Consider the following 14165-nt stretch of genomic DNA (forward strand, 5'->3'; position numbering starts at 1 on the left):
GTGCAGCAGAGCAGATCCCTGCCTGGTCATTTTGCCCCATCCCCTCACCTTCTGGCACTATATCACACCGCAGTGCTCTGCAGCTATTCATAGGGATTTCATGGCCAGTTTTGTTCAGAAGTAGGTGACCAGGTCCTTCCCTAGTTTGTCTTAGTCTGGAAGCTCTTCTGAAACCTGTCCACCATGGTGACCCCACTGGTGTTTGAAATATTGACGGCATAGCTTTCAGCATCACAGCAACATGCAGCCACCACAGTACGACAACTGACAGACAGATGGTGTGGTTTCCTGACGGGGATGAACCCAGGCGTTGGCAGTGAGAGCACCCAATCTTAACCACTAGACCACCAGAGCTGGCTTTGAAAGTCATAACTCTTACATTATTGACGTTCAATGGACACAAAATCTGGACAGATGACTGTAAAAGTTTTTCCTGAATAGTTGGGGATTTTGTTTTATTAACTGTAACTCAGAAGAATCATGGCTGTTTATAAAGAGAAATTTGCCTCCTGGTATGGTTTCTTGAGATGATTTGTATCCAGTTGGAGGTCTGGTGATGGTGGGGGGCATGTGGGAGCAGTGGGAGCAGTGGGAGCAGGATATTTTTATTAACTTTTTGTTTCTCTGTGTTTCTCTCCCAGCTATCGGCAGGACCCTCATCCCTCGTTACTTTAGCACTGTGTTTGAAGGAGGGGTGACCGACCTGTATTACATTCTGAAACACTCAAAAGAGTCATACCACAACTCATCCATCACGGTGGACTGCGACCAGTGTGCCATGGTCACCCAGCACGGGAAGCCCATGTTTACCAAGGTACAGGGCGGGCTCAGCAACGTGGCTTGTTCTTCTCTGGGTGTACTGAAGGATAATAATTAAGGTTTTCTTCTGGAACTTTGAGCTGATTTATCACATCTTAGACACTCTGAGCATTGTGAGATACACTTTTTTGTTTCTGACTTGGCTACATGCTTGGTGAACGTTTTTCTAAGGTGTGTGTATGTAATACAGAGCACATGAAAGTCAAACGTGATAGATCCTCAAAACTAAGAGGAAGAGCGATTCGGCTGCCTATCAAACTCAGGTTGCAAAATTAGAATTTTGGCTTTTATACAATGGGTCTTGTGCAGCTAAAAGAACATTCTTCCATTGCTATGTGGCCAGTATTTGTGTTTTGTTACTAAAATTAAACACTTCTTAAAGCTAAATTCAAATGTTACCAAACAGTGAAAAAAATCAACTAACCACAATTCAACTAGTTGTCATCTTTAAGGAACATAAAAATATAAATGAAATTAGGGAATTCCGAGTTTAAAGATTGTTTCCCCAAATTATAAGTTCTGTGGTTGATCAGTCAACAAGTGAGCACAGTAGAGGTAGAAGTTTGTTGTGAAAGAGAGACAGAGAAACACAGGGCAGGAAGGATGGGTGGAGGAGCAGGAGATACAGTCTTTGAGGCAGGATTCAAGGCCCTAGGGAGGATGTAAAATGAAAGAGAGGAGAGTTAGAGGACCAACCCATCTTCTATACATTCTACACCTATGATCCTTCCCACACACAGACAACTGACATATGGAGCATTCCCTCTGGGCAAAGACCTTTCTGGAACACTAGAGACTATCACTTTATGTCTTTTCCCAAGTAGAAAAATTAGTAAGAACAAATATTTAGTCATAGACTCTGGCAAACTAAGACTCAATGTGAAATGAATTTGTAGTAGTAATGATAGCAAGTATCTCTTTTAGTTGAAAAAACAAATGACAACCCTCTCTTTATAGTTAAGGAAAGCTGAATTATTAGGGCTAACTGCAAAAGCCCAAATTATAAAACCGAAGATGTGTTTGTTACTTATGCACAATTTTGTTGAAAGAATAAAGTAAAGTGTTTATTATTTAAAGTATTCTGTGATCTTGTTGGTGCAGTTTAACCTTTCCGGTGTCCACGAGGTGTAGAAAACCAAAGGCAAAGGAAATGGCTATAAAATGCAAAAGCAAATCATCAAATGTCGTTGGTGTTATGGAATCGTGATTTTGCCAATAGATGCTTTGCATGTGGAACGGAAGTTGGGTTTTTCTCTTTCTTCCTTTTTAGTAGTTGAGCAGAGAGGAAGGTTGTCCTTCATGGGCCAAGAAGATTCCCACTGGGTGCAGAAGTCCATGCCGGGAAAAGAGTTTTGCTTTGTGGAAGGCAGTGATCACCGGGATTTCAGTTTAGTCTGTCCATCTATCACTTCATTTTGGAGACATAAAACATTTACATAATCTTGTAGATCAGATGGATAACACAACCCTTTTCTAGTGTTATGAAGTCTGAGCACTTCAGAGAAAGCATTTCTCTGCTGCTTCATTATCGTTTTTTTGTGTAGGCTTAGTGTTACTTTTAGGTAATTGAAGAAGAACATACCGATTCCTTATGCTTTAAGGGAAAAAAAAGATCCATGATAATTAAATAAAACTTTGCCATAATGAGGGAGCTGCTTCCAAAGCCTATAGCCATTGAAAACAAAAAAGCATCTTGTAGTAGTCCTTTTATATATTTCCTCAATTCCTTTCTTTCTTTCTCAGGCCAAAACTTCATAAATGAGCAGAGTCAGTTGCTCTGAAGATAGAGCGCTGTACATTCAGGACTGGCTTTATGTCGAAAAGAATCCCGTTCTTCTGATGAATTGATAAAGTACTTTTTTCATTCAAATCAAGAAACTAAGGCTTTCCTCTGGGGCCTTCTCCCTCATCCTGGCTTCTCCCCTCTCCTATGGCTGAGTGGTTTCTTCAGGCGTCTAGGGCACTCACCGGGAAGACCTGAGCCTTTGCCTGAATTCAGCTCTCTCAGCCTCAAGCTCATTTATTTAGATCACCCATCTGACTCTACTCCCCGGCAATACGTTTGCCAACTCTTGTAATGAATATTTCCATACTGTGATGAAAAATATCACTTTCTGGGAAATGTAGCTTAGCTCTGTGGACTTAGTCCAGATGCTAATTATGCACATTTATTTTTAGAAAATTCTAAAGGATTTTTTTTTTTGCTCTTTGGTGATTATTATACTGCCCTAAGAATCGTTTCAATTTTTCTTTTGTTCTTATATTAATTAAAAATAACTCATCTCCATGTAATAAAATAATATGACTATTTAGTATAAAACAGTGGGCTAATGACCTTTCAGTATCACAAAGAAAAATAGTTTGGAAGCCGATGCTTTATTTTTAAAGGGGAGTCTGCTATTAGTCCCTGGCATTAGTTAGCATATTATGTGTAGGCAGTATCACATTGTTCTAATTTAGACTATCAAGAAACACTAATTCCCCAAATAGCATTTGACCCAGTGGTTCTGAGTTGCTTTTATGAAAATTTGGTCAACTAGTGAATCAAAACTCAGTTGCAGTCCTAATCAACACTAATATTTAGTATTCCTCAGGAGTATAATGCACATTTTGCAATTTCCTGATCCTAGGCACATTATAGATTATGGATAAATATGTAATTAGAATTTTAAAACACACATTAGGAAGCCTTTCTTTTTGTATTCATTTTGAATCAAATTGAAAACAAGGCTTAATAATCAGAAGGACAATCACCAAGGTTTTCAGAATTAAAGATCCTTGAATTGTATTTGAGGGTGCGAACACTGGCAGATGACGAGAGGAGCCCTCTCTGGGGTACTTGTTGGGTTACTTTTAGGTTTTACAAACTGGAACAATAATTACAGCCGTTACTGGCCATGTTTATCACTTGTATAAACATAGACATATTTTTTCTGGTCTCAATTGTTTATTATAAAATTATTTACTACTATAGAAAAATACCATGGAAGTGCACCACTCATTTTCCTATATGAATACTCATTCATGTCTTTGACAGCTAGTGCGTCTTTCTTTCCTTAGCCAGTATACCGTGTTATACCAGGATTAATACATTTCAACTCTTATCCTGACTCTAACCAAATGATTATAATATCAGTGATAGTATTGCTCTAATGTGTGTATATATATATATACACACATGCATTTACATATGCAGTATCTCTAAAATACAGCGAGTTTTATGCAACCATTAATCTAAACACGCTATTCCATGCACGCTGTTCCAAGCATAAAGAACAAGAAAATTAAATAAACACTCCCACCTAAAAAGCACATTTTATTTCATAAAAGCTGTATGAGAACCATTGTATCATACAACTACATGGTCAATGTTACTTTACAATTAGTCAAAGGAAGAAAAGGGTTAAAAAGCTACCGGTTAGTTTGAGAAATGTTCTTTTTTAGTTCTCTTGTTCCTGGCCTAGTCTCAAGCTAGCACGTGATCTGCTGAATGCCTGCCAGCCTCTTTCTTGTTGATCCTCCGGAGACCATCTGTGCTGGGGGCATTGATTAGAGTGTGTCTGCTGGGATTACATCTTTTCTGTTGCCATGCCAACTAATCAGCTGATTTTGGTTACCACAGAAACAAAATGTCAGAGCTCACAGTACGGTAACATGAATTCAGCACAACAGAAAATGTTTTCTTAATTGGGGACCCTTTTGATTTTGGATTCCAAGTGAAAGGCAGCTTTAAAAAAAAGGCCAACTTTAGATAAAAGCTACATTAATTGTATTGATTAAGAGGAATGCACAGAATTTTTCAGAAAAGAGAAAACATTAATTCCCCTTCATAAGCTATGCCCATTTTTTACCATATCCAAACAAGGAATTTATGTATTTTTTCTTAAGAGCCTCTATTCCATTTACTGATTATTGCATATAAAATAAATCACAAAGCCTTCCGTGTCCTTTAACTTCCATGGTGGGAGCAGGGGGCAGAGAGGCTGCATAGAGCCTGGGAGGAGGCTGTGGGTATAATTACTTGGGGAAGACCAGCAATGTCCAAATTCTCCTCCATCCTTTCATTCAAGAAAGTCATTCAATTTTTCTTAAAGAAAACACCCAAAACAGTCAACTCAGTCGATTCTAAGGATTCCTTTCTTACACATGATATACAGTGGATAAAGCTGATTTCTTGGTTTTGGTGGAGAAATGAAGAGCCCAAGGCTTGTTGCAAATTTCCCTTTTGTAGACCTATAATAGTCTGACTGCATGAGGGTCCTCAACTGGTTTACTAGATCATAGTAAACAGAGAACACAATTTAACTTGACCTTACAGATGCTCCAATTGAGGAATTCATCAGAAGGACTATATCCGTGCCTTCCCATTATGAAATTCTATTCCAGTCTAAGTAAACCAGAACCTCCATCGGCCCTGGGTTTGTGGTTCATAAACACAAAACAAATAGATTAGATAACAGAAAAGCATGACATTTAACTGGGCTAATATTTGTTTAAACATCCAATAATCTCCTCTCTTTAAGAAAGAAAAAGGGTGATAGCATCCAAACATCCCTGTCCTGCGTTGTTAAGATATCCGCTGTCACTGGCTGGCTGGAGTTAGTCCCTTTTGTGAAAGCCCTCACTGCAGATGGCTTCTGTCGTGCTAACACCCCCGGGGGAATTGTGGGGCTTAAGCTCCCTGCAGCTCTTTTGAAAACCTTGGAAAATTAATTCTAATGCTGACGATGCTCTAGAGGAGTGGTTTGGGGACACGGAAGTCTTCCCCCATTTGTACTCAACGCTCCTGGCTGAGAAGCCAGAAACAAGACTCTGAAGATCACTCAGCTGAGGAGTTTGGGAACAATATGCACAAATGCCTGAAATTACCCACAGATTCTGCTAATTGGATCTGAGTGGAGGTCTTCACCCAGATTATCAATAATTATCTTATAGTGCTTCTGAGACCTTTGATAAAATGAAAATGGCAGACATTAATAACATCTTCCTTAAGTAGTGTTCTGTCAACACATGTTATTATCCCCCCTGTACTGGTATTTATGGCTTGTTTAAAGAAAATATTACCTTAAATTAGAGTGGATAGAATGCACCTAACCCAGTGCCTGGGACATAGTTGTAACTCAATAAATGGTGGCCTTTTGTATTAAATTCCCAGAGAGGAAAATTAATATTTCATAAAAGGTTGATATAAATTTCCAACTTCATGGACTATAGTTTTAGAAATGATTGTATCCCTTATTGAGTTAATTTATGTTATTTATGTTTTTTCAAAAAATTATATAGTGCAGTGATTTTCAAAGTCTTGTATGTTTGTTTTTAGCATAGGAAATCTTTCTCCAAAGTGTTTGATCAGAATCCCAATATATTAAAGCAGATAAAACTGACGCTGCTCTGGTTGAATGCAGAAAATGAGTGGGGATCTCAGAGTCCAGGTGGAGGCCAAGCTCTTCCCCCCAGAGCCCCTGAGACACCCTTCCTGATCCCCTAGGACTCAGAGAGCACATACGACAACCGCTGGTCTAGTGTTCTGTGTTCTTTGGTTGCTTTTTTTTATCTTTACAGCTGTCATTTACTGTCATCCTACTGTGTGCTGGATACAATACTAGGTAATCTACATACACAATTTCATTTAATATATTTTCCCAGCAACTCGACCTAAGGATATTATTATCCTTGTTTGACAGATGAGGAAAATGGAAGTTAGGGAACTTATTTGATTTTCCCGAAGTTCCTCCATGAGTGAAAAGTAGAGCCAGAATTCAAATCTAGTGCTTTCTGATGTTGAAGCCTCCATCCACTATTTTGTACTGCTTCTCTAAGGCAAACGTGGACTGAATAATGAGTTGTAATTATTTAAACTGGCCCAATATACTACCAACACTTCCTTTCTTAGCTGAAATAGGCTCAGTGATATAGGACTGCCTAGCATTTTCTTCCATTTCAAAGTTATTAACAGTGAAAGGAAAGGTAAATAAAATAGGAACTATATGCTAAAAATGATCTGAATATCTAAAGATAAAAATGTTACCCTAACACTGATCACTCTGTCAAGGAAAAGAGCCTCCGAAATTCCACTATGTTTTATTAATAATATATATTTTTCTTAGAAAGATAGATTTGTCCCCACCCACCAAAGGCTGGCCCATTATGCAAGCAGAATTTGTGATTGTTGATATGACATGATTCAAGGAATATACTCTAACCGTGCCTCTGTTTTCCACGTCAGTAGCTGATATCTGCGGCCTTGGGTTAAACATGGCCCTCTGGAATTTCTCTTTGGGAATGAAAACTTCCTCTAGTTGGGTAACCTCTGGTGCAGTAACTCACACTTAAGCATGAAGAATGTTAGTGGATACTCTCTCCCAGAGCAGGATTACCAAGGTTAGAATCAGAGCTCAAGCTCCTATGCTACAAAGATGATGAAAGTGGAGAAAAACAGAGATGAGAGAGCACCATTTTGGGGTACATTCTGTGGGCTAGGAGTTTTTGACGTAGTATCGCTATAAGATGGGTTTTGTCCCCATATTTACAAATGAACGGAAGCTCATAGAGTTTCGGTAGTAACTAGTGGAGTTCCTAATAGCTCTTGGCTAATAAGCAGCTGTGCTGTCTTTCTAACCCACAATTCTAGAGCTTACACTTGTCAAGAGCCAGTGCCATCCAAGGATAGTCAAGGAGACCACACTGAGGGGCCAAAGTGTGAGTTACAAAATGCGGCGTTCACAAAGTGCATAACAAATGAGTGTGTTGTTTGTCACTTCCAGGTGTGTACAGAAGGCAGACTGATCTTGGAGTTCACCTTTGATGATCTCATGAGAATAAAAACATGGCACTTTACCATTAGACAATACAGAGAGTTAGTCCCAAGAAGCATTCTAGCCATGCATGTAAGTAATTCGATTTCTATCTCGCTTTCTTTCCTCTTCTCCCCTCCTTTTACTCAAGGAGAAAAAGCCCAGTTCTGTCTGTGTGAAGGGACTCCAGCAGTGTTCACACTGTGGGTATTCACTATAAATTCTGCGTTTTTCCCTCAACCATTTTAACCCACAGGCCATCTTTTCCCTCCTTTGTTTCTTAGTTTGGTGCCTGTGAGACTCTTCTTGATACTTTATTATTTTAAACTCCAAATTGAGGTTACCTCAATAAGCAGTTTGAACTTTTCTTAAATTCCATTCAGTCATTATCAAGGGCTGCTCTGCCCGGGCTAATAAACCTGTGATGTATAACTGAGGAAGGAAATAAAGTAAGAAGGAAGAAAAACACTTTCCAGTTTTGATTAGAACCGTCTGACAGACGTGGGGCTGGCGGGCCGCAGACCTGTGTCGGCGCCCTTCCCGGCCACAGTGGGGGAGCGAAGTGGAGCCTGTGGAGCGCTCCGTTTCATTTGGCCATAAATCACATCAAATTTCTGGAGCACCAACTAGGTGCAAGGAAGGACTTGATGCGAATCTAGAGATATGTTTTCATGGGAAGACTCGATTGGAACTAGGCAGGCGTAGTCCCTTAAGAAGGAGTGAAAGGCATGGGCTAAAATAAATCGTTCTTCCATAATGCACGATGCAGCGGTTTCTGTGAAAAAGCTTTGGTGCAAATTCAGGCTTAATGAGCCTGATTTTTAAGACCCTGCACAATCCAAAGAGAATACGGGCACAGTAGCCAGCGTTTATTGGGTGCTTGCTCTGCCAGCGCCTGGGCTAAGCATTTGGTACACATTATATTTAGTACTCCCAGTGACCCTGAGAGTGAGTTATCATTATTCCTGTTCGAAGTGAAGAAACTGAGGCTCAGAGAGGTTCAATAAGTTGCCCCATGTCTTTCAGCTTGAAAGTGGCAAATCAAGATTTCAACTCAGCTGGTTCTGACTCACAAACACAGGCTGATAAGCCATCTGTCTCCCAAATATCCAATGCCAGGCTGCATCCCCAGGCTTCTGTCCTCAACCCTCTCCTCCTCACTGGTTAATCCAGTCTCCACTCTTGCTGTTGACGTTTTACTTTCTGCTGTGGCATGCCCACTCTCCTGCTCCATTCTTTCTGCCTATCTGTACTCCAAGTCCTTCTCAATTTTCCAAGCCCAGTTCAAATCCTCCACTCTCCTTGAAGTGTCTAGAGTAGCCACTCTTATTCTCAGAATAGACTGAGAGGCAGCAGAGGATACATGTCAGGAGCTTGGGCCCTGGAATGAGACCACATAGGTTAGTATCCCTGCTCCTGTGTGACCTTAGGCAAGTTACATGATGTCTCTGGGCTTCCAGTCCTTCATCTACAAAATGGGTACAGTAATAGAGCCTGCCTCAGAACATTGGTCTGAGGAGTAAGAGTTAATGGCATGTATGGGGCCGGCCCAGTGGTGTAATGGTTAAGTTTGCTTGCTCTGCTTCGGTGGCCCAGGATTTACCGGTTCAGATCCCAGGTGCGGACCTACACACTGCTCATCAAACCATGCTGTGGCAGGTGTCCCACACACAAAATAGAGGAAGATTGGCAGAGATGTTAGCTCAGGGCCAATCTTCCTCACCAAAAAGAAAAAAGAGTTAATGCATGTAAAGGACATAGAACAGTGCCTGGCACATGGCAGGTCCTCTGCAAGTGTTGGTGATTGGCTTTTAACGGCAGCAGCAACAGCAACATCCTTTCATTCATTGTTATCCTGTTGCCTGACTGTGAAGTAATCTCGTTGAGGTTGGCCATGACTACTTGATGCATACCTGTAGAACCAGCTCCTCCTGGTTTGCGTAAGGATATTGCTAAACACAGGCTCCGTGTCCACAGAAGACTGCCTTTCCAGAAATTGACACGCAAGTGAGATGCTCTAACTCTTCCCTCCTACATTTTGTTTTTTATTTATATCCACAAAGCCAATTGGTTGTATCACTGTGGGGAAAATTAAGTACAGAAAAGACTAAATTAAAGTGCCGGTATAACCTGAATAGTCCCACAAATGCAGGCGTGGAGACAAAGAATATTTACTTAGGTCTCTCTCTGTTTAGCATCAATTCCCTTATACCACTTGAGAAAGAAGGAAAGACAAATAGAGAGAGCATCAACCAGGAGACTCACCTTACAATGGAATCCAGAAAGAATTTTCATTTTGTTCTGGCCCAGCAGAACCTTTGGGCTGGCCCACAGAACATTGCATCCCTCTTTTAAATGTGGCTGATAATTTGAAAAATGTGATGCTTACCCTACAGTCCTGCAGGATGAAAATTGCTGAGGACATCTATTTCTAGCCTCAGCTTAATGGGGAAGAGAGTTAGAATTCTTAAAAATATATATATATATTTCATGGCAATTGCAAAGTTTTCAAATATAATCCTCGACTCCAAGCTGTGAAAAACAACACTATCACAATAGGAAACAGGCCAGTCCGAACGCATGGCTCTGCCAAATCCAGAGGTCCCGCCTTCTCTGATGAGTCTCAGGGCACTGGAGTGTCCCGGCAGGGCTTAGTGACCCTCCTCCTGAAGGCCCAGGGCCTCTCACGGAGGAAGGAAAGTCATTTCTCCCAAGGACCGAAAGCACATCTGACTCAGTGTGGTTCTCCCTGGCAACAGGTCTTGCACCACTGATGCAAAAATGTCCTTGAGCGTTACATGCAAGTGTCTTCAAAATGTAAATTAAATTATCTCCCACAACCTGCTTCTCCAAGAAAAATGGACAATGTCAAGATTGCATTTCTTAGCAGCTGTAGCACAGTCTGAGACCTTAGGGCCATCTTGCAGGGATAAAACATATGATTGTTTCTCCTGTTTAGGCACAAGATCCTCAGGTCCTGGATCAGCTGTCCAAAAACATCACCAGGATGGGGCTGACGAACTTCACCCTCAACTACCTCAGGGTAAGACCAACGGCATAATTACATTTCCTGGTGAGTTTGAAGCGTACTGTAGAGGTTTCTATGTGTCTTGAACCAAGGAGTTAAAATGAGGTAACATAGCACAATATATATGTCTTATCCCACGGTGTGTGTTGCGAGGGTCCATGGAGGGTGGGGTTTAATTAACGAAGCATCGAATTCAGGCTCTGTCAGGGTTGAGCTTCCTCTCTACCTTCGTATGACTCTTCGAATTAACTAGTCAAAGGCTGGCAATGTCTGTCTCATAAAATGCTTTGACACTGTGTCCCTTCTGGTTGTCTCAAGTTTATAAGGTGCTATTGTTGAGTTCACAGACCCTGGGTCTCCACCTGGGGAATGGTCACTTCCGAGGAGACTCAGTGTCCCCTCCAGAGAGAGTCCCCTGAAGAAATTCAACCCCGTGCTGTAACAGACATTTATTTCTAAGGCTTCCTAGGGAGTCTCTGTGTAACATGTAACAGATTTTCTGGTTTGGATATAAAGTCAGTTTTTATTTTTAAAAAAATTAATAGCTGGGCCAGCCCTGGTGGCCTAGTGGTTAAGTTCGGCATGTTCCACTTCAGCGGCCTGAGTTCAGTTCCTGGGCACAAACCGACACCACTCATCTGTTAGGGGCCATGCTGTGGTGGTGGCTCACATACAAAAAGAGGAAGATTGGCAGTGTGTGTTAGTTGAAGGCCAATTTTCCTCAGGAAAGAAAAAATTAATTGTTAGGCAAAATTCTCTGCCTACATAATACTTGTAGCCTCTGAATTTGGTCTAATACGGTAACATGGCTCACACTGGTTTTGGGTGTGGAATTGCTGTTGTCACATTGCAGGTAGAGATTATAATTTCCTTCATAAACTGAGCACTATCCTCCAGAATCAGCACGTGGGCAGTGGCCACATTCCACATTCCTTAGCTTCTGAGCTGCCGAGTCCCTTCATTGTCATTGTATAGCAGTTTGGCTCTCCAGGACCCCAGCCCGTCATCAAGTTTATGTTATCATTTCTTTATCCTTAAACACTGTGCAAAATTTGTGAATTTTGTTTGTACTCCCAATCCTCTACATACAATCATTTTTGCATATGTCGAAATGCTAAAATGCTTTGGTCAGACTTGCTCTTCTGTGAATTAAGAACCACTTGGACAAATGCTTCCATATCATGCAGTCATTGCAATGTGCCAGGTACTGGACTAGACACTGAAGATTCAAAAACCAAAATCATGGCCTCTGCCATCACAAAACTCACTCCTATGGGAGTCAGACTCATAAAGAGAGAAGATTATATGTGAGGTGGTAACTACCATGATAGAAGTTTCCAGATGGAATTATAGGAGTACAAAACAGAATCTCAAAAGAATCAGTCAGAGAAGGCTTCATGGAGGAGGTGATCCTTGAGTGTGAAAGAACAGATAAAGGTAAACCAGGGGAAGGGGATAGGAAGGACATTTCTGTCAGAGGGAAAAGAAGGAGCATGGATTAGAGGATGGAATTCCAAGCAGTTTGATGATGCTGGGATATGAAGCAAGAAGCCAGGAGAAGAGGGAGAGAGTAAGTTGGGAGGCAGGTCTTGGAGCAACTGGCTGGCCCAGCTACTGGACGAGCAGCCTCTAAAAGGATTAAAGGTGAAGATGGCAGGGTCCCTGTCTTGGATAGAGAGAGAAAAGTCCCCTTCCATCCAGGCTAGAAGCTCCAGAGCCAAATCCAAATGTGGCAAAAGCCAGAGTCAGCTTCACTCCCCACCACCTCACCCCAACACCCCCACCATTCTGGCAGCCCCAAACCTGGTTGTTCTTCACTAAACATGGTCCCTACTCAGAGGGCAAGCAGAGTCTCCCCAGGAGGGTTGAGAGGCAAGTGCTCCCAGCCGGGGTATCTGGGGCTACGTTCTCCCAAACCTCCAGGCTCTGCATTCAGAACTGGCCCCCACGTGGGGCCACTGGCACAGCGGAGGTGGGTAGCAAGGCCTGAGGAAGTGAGAGTCTGTCACGTTGTTCTGTCCACAGGAATTCAGAAGGCTGCTATACACTGCTGGGCATTTCATATTGTCAGAGACCATAGGAGATTTAGTTTAAACCCTCTGAGGTTGCCTCTCCTCAGGCAGATAAAGAAGTTCCACACTATGTGTCCTTAGCTGACCCCTCATAGGAATCTGGGACTTTGGAGCCTATCCTAGACTTGGTCACTAACCCTCTGGTGGGATCTTGGACAGATTCCCTATTCCATCTTTTAGTTGCATTTAACAAAGATTAACAAATGCTGAATCTTCTTTCTCTCCCCTCCTCCCAGCTCTTCTTATTGTCATCAGTAAAATGGTGACCTTCACCCTGGGGTCACAAGGCCCGCCTGGTCTCCCCATCCTGCAGTTCTCTTACTTTAGCCCACGAAGACTGAGGAGATCATACCTGCAAAGGGAGAGAATGGTACCAACCCCTCTCCCGACAATGATACAAGGAAGCCATTTATGGTTTGGGGCCCATAGAGCAGCATCTCATAAGCTCCCACTTAAATGTAGTGTTTGCTGTGTGCTGTGCTGGACCTGCATGTCCTGACTTAACCAGCCTTCACAAAGGCCCATGTGCACTAGCACCAGCCCCGTACGAGAATGGGGCACAGCGAGTATAAGTAAGTGAAGTCAGTCGCCCAGCTTAACACCACCAAGTGGCAGAACTGGGCTTGAACCCAGGTAGTCTGCTCTAGAATCCATGTGCTTCAGGGCAAAACTCTGCTGCCTGTCTAGTAAGAATGTACAATGATGATATTCATAGGAATAGCATCGTGTCTTTCTTGCCTTGACGGGAGAGCCAGCATCCATCACCAGGTCCTTAATCCACTTTGCCAAAAGTAATATCAGCTCCTGTTGGGGTTTAGCTTGAGGATTAAGTGAAACAATCCATGTAAAGGGTTTAGCACAGGATGCTTGGGGACAGAAAGAGCCTAGTTAGTGTTCATTGTCATAATTTATTGAGCACTACTACGTGCCCATCCTCGTTCTTCATATTGGGACCACTTGGAGCAACATGGCGTCTCTCTTCTCTCACTCTGGGTCTGCCTAACAATACTTAATTTCCCCAGCTTGTGCATCTTGATTCAGCAGCTGTTTCCTCTTTCCTGCCTCCATTCCTAGCTTTGTTCACTCCCTTGATCACTGATTCATCTATTGATCGGTTCAGGACACTTTTACTGAGCCCACTCTATCTTGCTGGCTGTGTGCCGGGTGCCGGGCCTTCATCGTGGAGAAGATGTGGCCTCCTTCCTAAGGTGGTGCTTGCAGGCTGGTGTGTGAGGCTGGTGGGGTGTGACCAGCTGCAGTGCCAGTGAGGTGAGCTGACACAGAGGGATGTGCGAGGCCCATGAGAACCCAGGGAAGGATCCTGGGATCTCAGGAAGGGCGTCAGGATAGAAACCATCTTCCCAGCAACAACTCCTCAGGGCAGCCGTGGGCCACCTGGCAGGTCACAGCTGAGCCGAGTCTCAAACTCAGTGCCCAAAACTCGGGCACACG

General features: G+C 42.5%; 1 protein-coding gene across 43 annotated transcripts in view; it reads left to right on the forward strand.

The window, feature by feature from the left end:
* The window catches only part of LDB2 (LIM domain binding 2), a 359745-nt gene that overhangs the window by 279371 nt on the left and 66209 nt on the right, over positions 1–14165 (forward strand). For all 43 annotated transcript variants that reach the window (XR_011538276.1, XR_011538278.1, XR_011538279.1 and 40 more), the window contains 3 exons: positions 642–814; positions 7584–7706; positions 10573–10656. Coding sequence is in view for 39 of the 43 variants with exons in the window: in XM_070613154.1 (XP_070469255.1) it covers positions 642–814; positions 7584–7706; positions 10573–10656 (380 nt within the window). In the remaining 4 variants the exon portion in view is untranslated. The remainder of the gene's footprint in view (positions 1–641; positions 815–7583; positions 7707–10572; positions 10657–14165) is intronic.

Source organism: Equus przewalskii, chromosome 3 (genome assembly GCF_037783145.1).
Source record: "Equus przewalskii isolate Varuska chromosome 3, EquPr2, whole genome shotgun sequence".
Classification (NCBI taxonomy): Eukaryota; Metazoa; Chordata; class Mammalia; order Perissodactyla; family Equidae; genus Equus; species Equus przewalskii.